This window comes from Amblyraja radiata, chromosome 29 (genome assembly GCF_010909765.2).
Source record: "Amblyraja radiata isolate CabotCenter1 chromosome 29, sAmbRad1.1.pri, whole genome shotgun sequence".
Lineage (NCBI taxonomy): Eukaryota > Metazoa > Chordata > Chondrichthyes > Rajiformes > Rajidae > Amblyraja > Amblyraja radiata.
In genome coordinates this window covers 24,998,249-25,014,664 of record NC_045984.1, presented here as the reverse complement: position 1 = coordinate 25,014,664, position 16,416 = coordinate 24,998,249, and the positions used below count along the sequence as shown (strand labels likewise).

The 16,416-nt window shown below is 45.9% G+C and overlaps 1 protein-coding gene across 2 annotated transcripts in view; it reads right to left on the bottom strand.

Moving 5' to 3' along the window:
- LOC116989493 (repulsive guidance molecule A-like) overlaps positions 1 to 16,416 on the bottom strand; it is a 76,051-nt gene that overhangs the window by 18,158 nt on the left and 41,477 nt on the right. For both annotated transcript variants that reach the window (XM_033046936.1, XM_033046935.1), the window contains 2 exons: positions 1,918 to 2,066; positions 843 to 1,375 (listed from right to left, as the gene is read on the bottom strand). In XM_033046936.1, the coding sequence (XP_032902827.1) occupies positions 843 to 1,375; positions 1,918 to 2,066 (682 nt within the window). The remainder of the gene's footprint in view (positions 1 to 842; positions 1,376 to 1,917; positions 2,067 to 16,416) is intronic.

The following is a 16,416-nucleotide window of genomic DNA, read 5'->3' as shown; positions in this document are numbered from 1 at the left end:
TTTGAAAGAGTTTCCCAATTAATTCCACTTGCCCCGATCGGTCCCAAAGTCTTTCCTCTCCTTTTCAACCATAAATCTCTTTTTGGAAGTCGTTATAGACGGCTTGCAGTGCAGTTCATTCCTGCATTACAAACCCTTCGGAACTGAAGGTGCTGGTTTACAAAATAAAAAGACACAAAGCGCTGGGAGTAACTCAGCATGTCAGGCAGGCAGCATCTCTGGAGAACATGGATAGGCGACTTCCCCAGTCGGGACCCTTCTTCAGACTGATATCCCAACGTTTGAAACCACGATCCAAATCTGAAGATGGGTCTCGACCCGAAACATCACCAATCCTTGTTCTCCAAGGATGCTGCCTGACCTGCTGAGTTCCTCCAGCACTTTGTGTCTTTTCTTTCCTGAAATCCCTATATTTGATTAAAATTTGTTACATTGATTAGTAAGAGTGTCAGGTGGGGGGGGGGAGGCAGGAAAATGGGGTTGAAAGGGAAAGATAGATCATCCATGATTGAATGGCAGAGTAGACTTGATGGGCCGAATGGCCCAATTCTGAACCTAGAACTTATGAATACACGAAACTGAACTCCCCATATTTGGGAAAACCTCTCGTATTTTTCCCCTCAGGATATTTCAGCAATTAAGTTTTTTGTTTTTCAAAAAAAAAAATTAAATAAAAAAAAGTGTCAGTGTTGCTTTTAAAAAGTCTCCTAAATTCCAAACTAAGTCGGCAGAGGGCACCCACTCGCAATTCAGTTCCTTGGGAAACAAAAGCTGAGGGAAGGGAAAGGGGGGATTTTGTGTGGGGAAAGCGCAGTGTGTGGAAGAAGGACTATTTCATTTACCTTGCTGGTGGCCGTGGCACTAGAGTCCCGGACCACGGGGACATTGGTGACCTGCACAGACAAGTAGTCACTGTCGATCAGGGGCCAAGCACCTTCCACTTTGCACGTTTGGAACTCGTCCCGGAACGTCCTGAGGTGCGGGTCGCCGAACAAGCCGCAGTGTGCAAACTTGGGGGGCTGCTGTTGCCCGCCGTCGCTCAGCGAGTTGACCCTGCCCTGGTAGCTGCACAACTCGGGCAGGCGGCTCCGCTCCGTGCCCGACGGCTTCACCGGGGCCGTGGGTCCCGTTTTGGAACAGTTGTGCTGTGCCATGAGGTCGTTGATGCCCAGCACGGCCGAGTGATAGACCAGGTCCCCCCGGCAGTACTTGGCCGTCTTCTTGGTGCATTGCGAGTAAGCCCGCAGCGCGATGCAAAAGTCGCCGCCGTTTCCACCGCCTCCCCCCTCCGACTCCTCTTGCAATCCAATCCCCGGAGAAGTAGCAGCCACGAACTCGGCATTACATCGCTGAATCCTGCACTGCTGGCAACGCACTGCCAGCACCAAAAAAATAAGTTAGCAAAACAGTTCTACAACTTAAAAAAAACAAACTTTCCCCAACTACTGAACTACTTCTGAAAAACTTCTGCAGACTACTATATAAACGTTTTTCTACACACCCAACTTTAATAAACTTTTTCAAACCACATTAATAAACTTTCCCCAAACTCCTAAATCACTTTCATAAACATTTTCAACTCCCTCGCTTACTTTAACTTTCTCCAACCTCCTTCACTACTTTTTAAAAGTTTTGCAAACCCCAAACGACTTTTCTTTTTTTTTAAAAACGTTTGTAAACTCCTAAAGGGTTTTGCAAAGTTTGTTTTAAGTCCTTAAACGACTTTTTAAAACTTTTGCAAACTCCTAGCCACTTTTCAACAAAAAAAACTTCCGTAGTCTTCAAGATACGTTTTTTTAAAAAGGCATGCAAACGTATCCAGATTCCGGGATACCTTGAAATGAGTTTGTCCTCGTTAAAATAAGCTAAATATTCGTTTTAAGAATACGCGATGTACTGTTTTTGTGTTTTCTTTACCTGAATTCAGACACATCGAGAAAATGAGCATGGCAAAAACTGATGAGCAAAGCTTTTTAGCCAAAGGGTAACGTCTTCCTTTCCCCATGCCAATCCATCCAGCGCGGCTTGAGTCTGTCGACTGTTCGGCGAAGTGAACGACCCTCTTTCTGTGGGAAGAAAAACTCAAGCATTTCAGCCTAGGCTTGTCGCTCAAAGCGCCCCGGACAACCCAGCCTGCAGGGCGGCTCCACGATAGACAGCCGCGTTGGCGAATCACCAGCAGCCAGTCGCTCAACAATTAAAGGGGAAAGTCGGTAGGTTTTTTTTTAAAGCGGGAAAAATAAAGCTCGTGTTGTTTTAGTAGCGATTAATTGCTTTACCAGATCGCCACACATTCCACACGTGAAAGGCCTGGACAGAGTGAATGTGGAGAGGATGTTTCCACCGGTGGGGGGAGGCTAGGACCAGAGGCCACAGCCTCAGAAAGGGGATGAGGAGGAAATTCTTTATTCAGAGGGTGGTGAATCTGTGGCATTCATTGCCACAGATGGCTATGGAGGCCAAGTCAATGGATATGTTTAAGGTGGAGATACACAGATTTGTGATTAGTAAATGCGTCAGGGGTTATGGGGCAAAGGCAGAAGAATGGGGTTGAGGGGGAAAGGTGGTTCAGCCATGAATGAATGGCGGAATAGATTTGATGGGCCGAATGGCCTTATTCTGCCCCTAGAATTTATGAACATTCTTTAAAATCACAATTTACTGCAGTATCTGTTATGCACTGTAATAGTAGCTGTACTAAGTCCAGGCATACAAAAAACTTTGGGAAATCCACTGAATTTCCCCCATGCCCTATGTTGAGTGCTATCCGTTCAAACTGGGGAGAACAAGAGTCTGAAGAATGGTTTCGGCCCGAAACGTTGCCTATTTCCTTCGCTCCATAGATGCTGCTGCACCCGCTGAGTTTCTCCAGCATTTTTGTGTTCCTTCGATTTTCCAGCATCTGCAGTTCCTTCTTAAACAAGAGTAACACATCAATTGCTCATAAATTATAATGATAGTTGTTAACCCTTCTGGCAAAGTGGGATTATTGTCTGGGGTTATTCTGTTTTCTTTGGAAGAAAAAAGGCTCACAGAAATATTAATTGAGGTGAATTAAATTATGAGAAGCCTCGGGCAGGATAGCGGTAGAGCTGCTTACCAGCGCTGGAGACCCGGGTTCGACCCTGACCTCGGCTGCATGGAGTGGAGTTTGCGTGGAAAGCCACACGATCACAGGGAGAACGTGCAAAACTCCACACAGACAGCACCCGAGGTCAGGATCGAACCTGGTTCTCTGGCGCAGTGCGGCTGCAGGTCTAGTAGCTGGATTAGCATCAATTGCTGAGACCTATTGCTCAGTCACAATAGGTCTCAGTGCCATACTTATCTAAGGTTATGGGACAATAAGTGGAGTATACATTATGATTTTTAATGAATCAAGTAGTAATGTTGTAATTCAGTGTGTGTGTGTTACGTATTGTGGGCAGTCGGTAGGAAATATACCATGGCTGCCTTACTAGGGGATTACAAGGATTATGTGGGAAGGAATTGCAGATGCTGGTTTACACCATGGATAGACACAAAATGCTGGCGTAACTCAGCGGGTCAGGCAGCATCTCTGGGGAAAAGGTGTTGTTTCGGGTCGAGACCCTTCTTCAGACTTTGCTTTGTCACAAGTCCAGCATTTATTTTAATGTTGCCATCTCAGACATCTCAGTGACGCTCTTTCAGAGTCCTCCACATCAGTTTTAATGGCGAAGGCAATTTTTTCAAAATCACGCCTCTGGTCATTTGCATTGTTTGCGGCGATCGTGTTGGGTGTTTGTGTGAAATCTCGTGCCCCAAAAGCCCAGAAAAGCACGTTATCCTCACAGAATGAGACACGAAAGTTGCTGTGGAAATATTCCCAGTAAATAAACTTTTGCCAACTTTCCCCCCCACCTCCTCTTTAAGTGGCTGCATGGTCCTATCCGTGTGAAATGGGCGGCGGGGGGGGTATGGTAGATGCAACACGTTAGTCTGAGTTTGCAAGGTCTGGAAAGCTAATGGTGGTTTTTTTTTTATTGCCTGGTCTAGTCTCCGCCTTGCAATCAGTCCCATTGGTGCTCAGCAGCCTATAATAAGTGCAGCCAACACTACTGAGGAGTATTTACAAACGCATAATCTGCAACCCCTTTATCACGGTTGAGATCAGTGAAGGAAGGTTGTTAGTTAGAGGCGATCATCAGGGCAATTTTGTCTTCAAAGACATCGGTGGCCTCTGAGGTGTAAAGTTTGCCTGGCGATTAAATCATGGTTTCTTAGTCTTTTAAGGAGGCAGACCTCAATGCAGACTTCCCACATGCTCATTTTAAACCAGGGTTTTTGTAAATGTAAATTAATTAAAATATCTAACTTCTTTCTAAATATTTTTTATCATGCAATTTAGACTGGACTATAGAGATATAGTGTAGAAACAGGCCTTTCAGCCCTTAGAGTCCATGCCGACCAGCGACCTCCCTCTACACTAGCACTATCCTACATGCCAGAGACAATATATAAAACTATTAACCTACAGATCTGAGATAGACACAAAAAGCTGGAGTAACTCAGCGGGTAGGTGACGTTTCGGGAAAAGGGTCTCTCCCTGAAACATCACCTATTCCTTTTCTCCACAGATGCTGCCTAACCCCGGTGAGTTACTCCAGCGTTTTATGCCTATCTTTGGTTTAAACCAGCAACTGCAGTTCCTTTCTATACAAAACTCCAACCCCGTACGTCTGGAGTGCAGGAGGGAACCGGGGCACCCGGAGAAAACCCGTACGGTCACGGGGAGAACGTACAAACTCCGTACAGACAAGCACCCGTGGTCATGATCGAACCCGGGTCTCTGGTGCTGTAAGGCAGCAGCTCTACCGCTGCACCACTGTGCCGCCCTTACAATTAAAAACTATTTCAAGCAGCGAGTTTGAAGACCCCCCCCCTCTATTTTCCCTCGCCGTTCGCCAAAGGTGTGATTTCTCGACACGTGACATTGTGGCAATCCCTCGCGGCTGGATATTGCCTCTTCTGTTTATTTGCTCCATAACTCATGCCTGCTTTTAGATTCACGCACACATGCAGGCGAAAAAATCACCAGCAAGTTTGGTTACCTTCCAAAATAAAAACAGGAAATACTAGGAATTCGCAACATGTTCGAGTGCTGCTGTGACGAGAGATGAAGAGTAAACATTCTGCTCCACCATAGTTGATGTAGAAGTCTGATGAAGAGCCATGGACAGGAGATGTGTCTCTCCACGGATGTTGAGCTTAGTTTATTGTCACGTGCACCGGGGTACAGTGAAAAGCTTTTGTTGCATGCTAACCAGTCAGCCGAAAGCCAATACATGATTACAATCGAGCCGTCCACAGTGTACAGATACATGGTAAAAGGGAATAATGTGAATAACGTTTAGTGCAATATATACTCCAGTCAAAGATAGTCCAAGGGTCTCAGATTAGGTAGATATAGATAGTTCAGGACTGCCTTCATAGTCAACAATGCTTTTTATTGTCACATAGGATAGTTGTTAACACAGTGAGATGCTATTCTTCTAGTTGTTGGCAGGATGGTTAATTTGCCTGATATCAGCTGGGAAGAAACTGTCCCTGAATCTGGAGGTGTGCGTTTTCACACTTCTACAGTGGCCAGGGTGCGACTCGTCCTCGATTATGCTGCTGGCCTTGCCGAGGCAGCATGGGGGTGTCAATGGAAGGGAGGTTGGATATACTGAGTAGTTTAAGCCTTGCGGGAATTATTTTAGATTCTCAGCATCTGCAATCTTTGGCTTGTGCTAACTCGCTGAACCTTCAGTTGTTCCGCTGTTACTACGTCCATCTCTCAGACCGTGACCGATCTCATCACCCCTGACGATCTTCCTTCCACAGCCTCCAACTTTCCAGTTCCCCAACCCCACGCTGGACATCAAAGGGCATCACAGTGGCACAGCAGGCAGAGCTGCTGCCTCACAGAGCCAGAGAACTGAGTTTTACTGTGACCTCAGGTGCAGTCTATGTGGAGTTTGCATGCTCTCCCTGTGACTGTGTGAGTTTTCCCCGGTTGCTCCAGTTTCCTCCCACGTCCGAAAGATGTGTGGGTTTGTGGGTTAATTAGCCCTCTGTAAATTCTTATTTTATAGGGGTGGCATGGTGGCAAGGACCTGCGTTCGATCCTGACTATGTGTGCTTGTCGGAACAGAGTTTGTACGTTCTCCCTGTGACCTGCGTGGGTTTTCTCCAAAATCTTCGGTTTCCTCCCACACTCCAAAGATGTACAGGTTTGCAGATTCATTGGTTTGTTATGAATGTAAAATTGTCCCTAGTGTTTGCAGGATAGTGTTAGTGTGCGGGGATTGCTGGTCGGTGCGGACTCAGTGGGCCAAAAGGCCTGTTTCCGCGCTGTATCTCTAAGCTACACTAAACGATACTAAAGTGAACTGCCTAGGATGTATTAAACCATACCCAAGTTGTCCACAGGCGCCAACATGGTAAAATAGACAATGCTATAACAATGCTATCCCTGGATTTAATAGCTGACCAGCTGCCAAGGCCCTAAGTTCTATAATTTCCTCTTTATATCTCTTTGCCTCTCCATCTAATTTTCCTCCTGAAGTCCTACATCTTCAACCAAACTATTGATTAACTGCTTATGGAAGTTTAGATGGAAGTGGGCCAAATGCGGGCAGGTGGGACTAGTGCAGGTGGGACATCTTGTCGGTCTGGGCAAGTTGGGCCGGATGGGCCTGTTTCCACTCTGTGTGACTCTATGACACTACCCTGATATTTCCCTGTCCGGTTTGGCATCAATTGTTTTGTTTGATTGACACGTGACGAAGCATCTTGAAAGCTTTTACTGCCTCAAAGCTGCTATTTTTAGTTTAGTTTAGTTTAGGGATACAGCATGGAAACAAAGCCAATTAACCTACAAAGCTGAACGTCCTTGGCGTGTGGGAGGAAACCGGAGCACCTGGGGGAAACCCACGCGGTCACGGGGAGAAGGTACAAACTCAGTACAGACAGAACCCGTAGTCAGGATTGAACCCGGGTCTCTGGCGCTGTAAGGCAGCAACACTACCGCTGCGGGACCGTGCTGCCGCTGAGGATGCCCTACTATTGGGGTTGCCGATGTTAATAACCTCACCCATTATTCCTCTCCTTGGATACTGTGGTTGGATACGGGTGTCAGGGGTTATGGGGAGAAGGCAGAAGAATAGGATTAGAGAGAGAGAGAGATAGATCAGCCATGATTGAATGGCGGAGTAGACTCAATCGGCCGTATGGCCTAATTATGACTTTAAGACCTTATACTTAACTGTGTCCAGAAATAATTTGGACATCTTACTAATAGAGGGTGTAGGAATTTGCAGGAGCCTACTCAAATATTCACACAGTGAAGATGAACAATTATATATGGCGATGATATGAAATACAGAAGATTCCTCCAGAATAATCGCTAAATGAAGTACCAAGGATTGACATAAAATGGTGGAGTAACTCAGCGGGACAGGCAGCATCTATGGAGAGAAGGAATGGGTGACGTTTCGGGTCGAGACCCTTCTTCAGACCAAGGGTTGTCCATTGTACTGTCAGCCAACCTTGAATTTGCATTATACGAAAATGTTGGCGGTCATGCCTGTAACTTAGCCTGTAACGGTCTAGATGTGAAGCAAGCTAAACCCCACAGAAGGGTGTTGGTCCAGAATTAGCTATCCTCCCAAACACATTACCACCCATATATTAGTCCAAAATGTCTTCCCCAACATGTAAAAAATGAAGCATTAATCTCACATGAAGAAATGTTTCTACCAAAGACAGCACTGCGGCTAAAATATTGTTTGTATCAGCAAAGCTGAACTCACCATGCTTCTACAGATAACTAAGAAACAATCTATGGATATCCAAATTCTCTGTCATGAATCATTTTAGATGCATTGTCCTTGTTGTAATATAGACAATTTGTGCACAGCAAATTCCTGTGTCTGAAGAAGGGTCCCAACCCAAACTTCCCTCCACAGATGCTGCCCAATCTGCCGAGTTCCTCCAGCACTTCCTCCAGTGCTTTGCTCAAGATTCCAAACATCTGCAGTTCCATGTGTCTCCAGGAGAAGCACATAATTTGCCCCATCAGATGATGACAAGTCATCTTTGACTCTGATTCAATCATCCTTAGGCACCAATTCTTTCTAGAGTGCTGGACAAGATTCAGTACTCAAACTAAATAATTGGTGCATAGTTATCCCGCCTTCGCATCCTCTCCCTGCACACGAGGGCTAGTTAACCGACAAACTCACACGCCTTGGTCGGCACGGTGGCGCAGCGGTAGAATTGCTGTCTTACAGCGCTTGCAGCGCCAGAGACCCAGGTTCGATCCCGACTACGGTTGCTGTCTGTACGGAGTTTAGTACGTTTTCTTTGAGACCTTCAGTTTCTTCCCACACTCCAAAGGTTTGTAGGTTGGTTACTTGGCTTGGTATAAGTGCAAATTGTACGGTAGTGTTAATGTTTCCGCATTGTATCTCTAAGCTAAACTAAAGCTTTTGGGATGTGGGAGGAAACTGGAGCACCCGGAGGAAACCCATGTGCTCCAAAGGAGGAATGGCAGACATCAGTTTGTGTTTTATTTCTCTCAGTGAAGAGGCCGTGATGATTTTGTTGGTCGGTCGGGTTAAACACACCGATCTTGTACAGTTGGAGGCAATGCACCGGGGGTCAGGTTAGTTGTGGGCGGTGTGATTGCCCTCACCACTCGGGCCTGATAAACGTATCCAGCTAAACCCTGGGCGACCATCTCTTGTGAATTATTCACAGCCACATATTGGCTCCAATATTCAGTGACGACAGTGGGAATGTGGGCCCTCAAAGAAAGACTCACACATGCCGATGGCTTTGGGAACCGACTGTGGCTGGATCTGTAGATATGCAGTGGAGGTCCGGCATGCTGATCAGTTCCCCAGGGACTTCACGCCATAATACACCACAGAAGGATACCATTTGGCCCAGCTGGCCGGTATAAATCCAGGTCAATTGTCCTTTAAACATCAAGACTGACTCCGCTTCAATTGCCTTTGTGGTAACTAACATATTCCGCGTATTCCGTAACAGCTTTTGTATGAAAAAATATACCCCCCCCCCCCACCCCACTCTCCCCTTAGTTCATTGTAATCAGTGACTGTGGTGAAACTGGCCTTCAGGGTAAAACCGCTAAATAAAGGCACAGACAGAAAAATGCTGGAGTAACTCGGCGGGACAGGCAGCATCTCTGGATAGAAGGATTGGGTGATGTTTCAGGTCAGACGGACAGTCTAAAGAAGGGTCTCGACCCAAAACATCACCCATTCCCTCTATCCAGAGATGCTGTCTGTTCCGCTGAGTTACTCCAGCATTCTGTGTCTATCTTCGGTTTAAACCAGCGTCTGCAGTTCCTCCCTACACAATTAAAGACACAGCATCCCCAGCATTTTTCTGATGACTCTCATCTTACTTTTCCCACAATAATGTTAACTGCTGTGGAGAGATGGGGGGCCTTGCAAATAAAATGGTTTTAATGCATTGCTTCTAATGCAATTCAGTTTTTAAAATTAAGCGGAAGTTTTCAATATTCAATTAATTTCCCTTAAAAAAAAATAGAGAGGATGATTATGCTAAAGGGAGGGACTGCCATGGATTTTTTTTTAATGAGATAGGAACAAACAGCCACTGTAGGCAAAACAAAAGCAATACTGTCTCTTTAAACCTCTCGATGACCATCTGCTAAAGGCTATAAAGCACAGATGTTCGAATACTACAGAAAAGTCATTGGCCTTTGAAAAGTGGTCAGTTTCACCTCTTTAACCCTTTGCCTGCCCTCTGTGAGCCCTCCCTCTCTTTGCCAGACTCCTTGAGGGATGTCGAGGGTAGATGCATAATGCTGGTGTTGTTACTCCAGCATTCTGCGTCTATCTTCGATTTAAACCAGCATCTGCAGTTCCTTCCTCGACATTAATGCTGGTGTTACTCAGCCGGATGGGCAGCACCTCCGGAGAGATTGTGATGTTTCAGTTCGAGACCCTTCTTAGGGCTGTGGTCGGACTGAGCCAGGGGAGAGGGAGTCTCAAGATATGGAAGGGCCAGGTGTGAAAGAGGCAGATCAAAGCAGAGGATGATCAAGGAGATGTAGAATGGTTTGTGGTTGGCTGAGGGGAAGGCGACAAGCAGGCATGCAATCTGTAAAATTAATTGGAAGGACAGTGAAACTAGTCGGAGAACGAGGGTGGGGGAGGGATGGAGTGAGAGAGAAAGCAAGGCTTACTTGAAGTTAGAGAAGTTGTAAGCTGCCCATGTGAAATACAAGGTGCTGTTTCTTTAATTTGCATTGGGCTTCAAGGTCCGAGGTTTGAATACCACATGCAATTTAACCTAGTCCACATTGACACTATGGTTAAGAAAGCACATCAACACCTCCACTTTCTTGAATGTGCTTTTGCTCAACTCCCTTAACTCGCTCCATCTCCCCGTTTGCTTTCTTCCCTGGAGGTGTGATGGTTTGTTATCGGGTGTCAGAGAAAGCAGTTGCCTTCTGCCTGAGATGTTTTGGATGTTGTGAATTTCCCTGATCTTGGTACGCTCCAGAATGGGGGAAGGGTGTGCTGGCTCTGGAGAGGGTCTAGAGGAGGTTTACAAGTCTGAACCCAGGAATGACATATGATGAGCATTTGACGGCACTGGGCCTGTACTCGCTGTAGTTTAGAAGAATGAGCGGGGACATTGAAATGTACAGAATAATGAAAGGCATGGATAGAGTGGATGTGGAGAGGATGTTTCCACCAGTGGGAGAGTCTAGGACTAGAGGTCAGAGCCTCAGAATTAAATTACGTTCTTTTAGGAAGGAGATGAGGAGGAATACAAAAGTTTGAAAGCATGTACCACCAGATTCAAGATCTGCTTCTTCCTTGATAGGGAAAGGCAAAGGCTGTATTCCCTATCTTCCAATCTACCTCATTTTGGCTTTTGCCCTTTTTTATCTGCACTTTTTCTGTAGCTGTAACAGTATATTCTGCATTCTGTATTCTCTTTTGGCCACTACCTGTTGCATTAGCATATAACATGATTGTAGTCATCATGTGTGGTATGACTTTCCTGTACTGCACTCAAAACAAAGTTTTTTGTTGTATATTTGTACACAAGACAATCCAATACCATGAATGAATCGAGAGTATCATGGAATTATTACAGCATGGGAAGAGGCCTTCCAGTCAATCTGTGCCACCTTTTGGCAGAATAATCCAGCCAGTTGCTTTCCCCTTAGCCCTGCATATTATTTCCACTGAAGTACTTATCCAATTTCCCTTTGAAGGCACTGATTGAGTTTGTTTCCCCCACTACTTCACACAGTGAATGTCAGATCACAACTGTGGAAAGAGAAACAGAGTTAATGTCTTTGGTCAAAGTGTCTAATTGACAATAGTCAGTAGGTGCAGGAGTAGGCCATTCGGCCCTTCAAGCCAGCACCGCTATTCATTGTGATCATGGCTGATCATCCCCAATCAGTACCCCGTTCCTGCCTTCCCCACATATCCCCTGACTCCGCTTGAAGGGTCTTCGTCCTAACATATTAACTTTGCTTCTTTTTCCACAGACGCTGTCGAGAATAACTATAACCGGCATTAACAACAAAAAAATCACATCCTCCTATTTGACGAAATTTAAATCTCTATCCCTAGTCATAGAACATAGAACAGTGCTGATAGACATGACAAGCTGGAGTAACTCAGCGAGTTAGGACCACATCTCTGGAGAAAATGAATAGGTGACTTTTCGGGTCGAGACCGTTCTTCCTGAAATGTCACTTATTCCTTTTCTCCAGGGATACAGTCGGACCCGCTGAGTTACTCCAGCTTTTTGTGTCTATCTTCAGTTTAAACTTGCATCAGCAGTTCCCTTCCTACATCGAACAGTGCAGCACAGGTACAGGCCCTTCGGCCCACAATGTTTGTGTCAGACACAATGCCAAGATAAACTAGGGCAGGAAGGAACTCCAGATGCCACTTTACAGCAAAGATAGACATAAAGGTAGATGCTGAACTCAGCGGGTCAGGCAGCATCTCTGGAGATAAGGAATAGCTGACATTTCGGGTTGAAACTGAGTCTGAAGAAGAGTTTCGACTCGAAACATCACCTGTTCCTTTTCTCCAGACATGCTGCCTGACCCACTGAGCTACTCCAGCATTTTGTGTCTAACCAAGCGAAACCAATCACATCTACCTGCAGGTGATCGATATCTCTCTATTCCTTACATATCCGTGCATCTATCTAAAAGCCTCTTAAACACCACTATCATATCTGTGACCTCCAGCACCCCTCGCAGCAGGGTACCAGGCATCCAGCACTCTCTCTGTCTCTAAAACTTCCCCTCTGCATCTGTTTTAAACTTTGCCTCTCTCATCTTCAAGCTATTGCCTCCCAGTCTTTGGCATTTCCACCCTGGGAAAAAAAAGAGTCTTTAAACCACTGCTACTGGGATCAGCTTCCCTCTATTCATCCCTTCTAAGCCGAACATGGTTGTACAAATCTTTATGAAATCTGCATTCAATATTCTTTCCTCAAGGCGGAACAGTCCCAGATTCTCCGAGTAACTATTTCGTTTTTTTTAGTTTTAGAGATACTGTACGGAAACGAGCCCTTCAGTCCACCGAGTCTGCGCCGACCAGCAATCCCCATTACACTGGCATGCACTACGCACCAGGGACAATTTACACATTTTTACTGAAGCCAATAAACCTACAAACCTGTACGTCTTTGGAGTGTGGGAGGAAACCAGAGCACTCGGGGAAAACATGCGTGGTCACAGGGAAAACGTACAAACTCCGTACAGACAGCTTCCGTAGTCAGGATCGAACCTGGGTCTCTGGCGCAGTAAGGCGTGGGTTTTCTCTGGGTGCTCTGGTTTCCTACAACATTTCAAAGTGTACAGGTTTTTAGGTTAATTGGCTTATGTAAAATTTTTAATTGTCCCTAGTGTTTAGGATAGACACTAGTCAATAGGTGCAATAGTAGGCCATTCGGCCCTTCGAGCCAGCACCCCTCGAAGGATAGTGCTAATGTATGGGGTGATCGCTGGTCGGCGCGGACCCGGTGGGTCAAAGGGCCTGTTTCCACGCTGTCTCTAAAGTCTTGCCCCCGCCACAGATATTTATTTCGTCTCCCAGCCCGCACCTTTTTTATGCCTTTATTCCCCCAGCCCGCCTTGAACTCACTCTGACCTTTCTTAATAATAAAACCTGTACAATCCCTTCACTGTGCTCTCCGAAGAATATGTCATGGCGCACTGCTATACGGAGCAGCAGAAGATGGTAACACAATTAATTGATTCTAGTGAAGGCAGGAGTTGCGCTCGCATCTGGATTGTAACCAAAGAAACACGGTCGCAGGGAATGAAGGAAACTCAAGTGGAACGGATGCAGCTTTCACAGCCCTCAGTCCCAGCTGTTTCTCCAGGAATGCATTGCTGCTTTAGGAAAGGAAACCTTAGACTCTGCGTTAAGAACCCTAAGCTAATCGCTAATGGCAGGCTGAATGGTATTAACCCCTCTTCCTCTGATCTGGCAACGGAGGAACCGCAAATGAAAGGTAGTTAGAAACGGCAGATTCATTGGCTTTATTTAATTTTTAATTTCAATTTAGAGACATGGGGTGCAGAGAAGATTTATGAGGATGTTACCAGGACTCAAGGGCCTGAGCTGTATGTAGGGACTCTGTGCAGGCAAGGACTATTCCTTGGAGCGCAGAAGGATGAGGGGTGATCTTAATGAGGTACACAAATCAAGAGAGGAATAGTTTGGGTAGACGCATACACATGCCCACAGAGGGGGAATTGAGGACCAGAGAACATAGGTTTATGGTGAGAAGGGATATATTTAATAGGAACCTGAGGGGCAACCTTTTCATACAAAGGGTAGTGGGTGTATGGAACAAGCAGCCAGAGAAGATAGTATGAGGTATCGCAAAGTTGCGGAAACATTTAGACAGGAATATGGATAGAACAGGTTTTGAGGGATATCGGCCAAATGCAGGCAAGTGGGACTGGTGTAGACGGTGTGGGCAAGTTGGGCCGAATGGCCTGTTTCCATTCTATGACACAGCGGGGAACCAGGGCCTTCGGCCCACCGAGTCCACGACGACCATAGATCACCCTTTCACACTAGTTCTATGTTATTCCATTTTATCATGCCTTACCTACACACTATGGCCAATTTACAGAGGCCAATTTACCCGATGTCAATTAACCTACAAATCTGCACATCTCTGCGATGTGGGAAGAAACCGGAGCATCACGAGAGAACTCACGTGGTCGTTGAGAGAATGTGCAAACTCCACACAGACAGCAGCCGAGGTCAGGATCGATCCCGTGTCGCTGGCACTGTGAGGCGGCAACTACCACGGCGCCACTGTCCCACCCTATCATCACGCCAGGAAATTTACCATGGGATTGTTTGCAGTCAATTAGTTTCTAAAAGTCAGAAAATAAAAGCTTGTAGCAATGTAGTGACTTCTAAAAAGCCCCAAAGCAGGACAATAAAGTATTTCTTCGGTTTCTCAGTTTAGAGACGGAGTGGGTTTCTCTCTCCTCGCCCACGTCCCAAAGAAATGCGGGTTTGTGGGTTAATTGCCCCCAGTGTGTAGGGAGTGGACGATAAAGCAGGATGACATAGAACCAGTGTGAACAGGTCGGCATGGACTCAGTGGGCCGAAGGGCCTGTTTCCAGGCTGTATCTCTCAACTAAATTAAAATAATTTTCCATACTTGCTGTGTGTAACAGGGACTGTAATTCAAAAGGACTTTGTTAGTTGCAAACTTTACTGGGTGGGTAATATATTAGCATGGGCAGAGGATAGACTAACAACAGAGGAATTAATAAACGGAAGATAGACACAAAATGCCAGAGTAACTCATGGGGACAGGCAGCATCTCTGGAGAGAAGGTGACAGAAACATAGAAAATAGGTGCAGGAGTAGGCCATTCGGCCCTACGAGCCTGCACCGCCATTCAATATGATCATGGCTGATCATCCAACTCAGTATCCTGTACCTGCCTTCTCTCCATACCTCCTGATCCCTTTAGCCACAAGGGCCACATCTAACTCCCTCTTAAATATAGCCAATGAACTGGCCTCATCTACCTTCTGTGGCAGAGAGTTCCAGAGATTTACCACTCTCTGTGTGAAAAATGTTTTTCTCATCTTGGTCCTAAAGGATTTCCCCATTATCCTTAAACTGTGACCCCTTGGCCTGGACTTCCCCAACATCGGGACTAGTGGTCACAGTTTCGGGTCGACACCCTTCTTCTTAATAAATTGGTTATTTTCAAATTGGCAAGCTGCAGCTAATCTGGTGGCACAAGGATCAGTGCGATGAGCCTCAACTATTTACAATCTATATTAATGACTTGGGTGAAGGAACATAAATGTACTGTAACCAAACTTGCCAGCTGGACATAGGAGGGAAAGCAAGTTGTGACGGTGGTGTGTGTGAATCTGAACCGTTGGGGCAAACCTAAAGTAGACCCCTAACTATGGATTGAATAGTCTTTGCGTTGAATATGAGTTGATCCTATTGAAGCTTGAAGGTTCCATGGGAGATACAAGGAATGTCTGGAATCTGTCTGGAAAAACACAAAGCCCTCTGAGTTACTCCAGCACATTATGTTTTGCTCAGGATTCGGCAGGAGTTTGACGGAATAAGTACCGAGAGGACATTTTCTCTTGTGGACAAATTGAGGACGAGGATAGACACATGGAAAAAAGAATAGGTGAAGTTTCAGGTTGAGACCCTTCTTCAGTCAGAAGAAGGGTCTCGACCCGAAACGTCGCCTATTCCTTCGCTCCATAGATGCACTAGGAGGCACGACTTCAGGATATGGACTCTTGCATTGAAGACACGAATATGGAGGAATTAATTTTCTCAGGGAAGAGAACAAGCTTTGGATTTCTCAACCCCAGAAAACTGTGGAAGATGAATCACTGAAAGTGTTCAGGCCAGCGAACGACAGTATTTAGTCTACAGGAGAATCAACGATACCGGAGAATTGGCAACAGAAAGGAGCTGAGGCCAAGGCCTGATCAACCATATCTCAGTGAAAACTGTGTGTAGGAAGGAACTGCAGATGGTGGCTTATACCCAAGATAGACACAAAACACTGGAGTAACTCAGCGGGTCAGGCAGCATCTCTGGAGAACATGGATAGGTGACGTTTTGAGTCAGAACCCTTCTTCGGACACATCTGCAGTTCCTTCCTACACATTTAATGGGAAAAGCTGAATAGATTGGGGCTTTAAGAGTCATAGAGAGCTGTCCAGCAGTTTGTTTCCTTTTGTGCAAATCAGCATCCGCAGTTACTAGTTTCTACAACTGATGGGGATTACAAGGTCACAAGTTGTAGGAGTAGAATTAGGCCATTCGGCCCATCGAGTCCACTCCGCCATT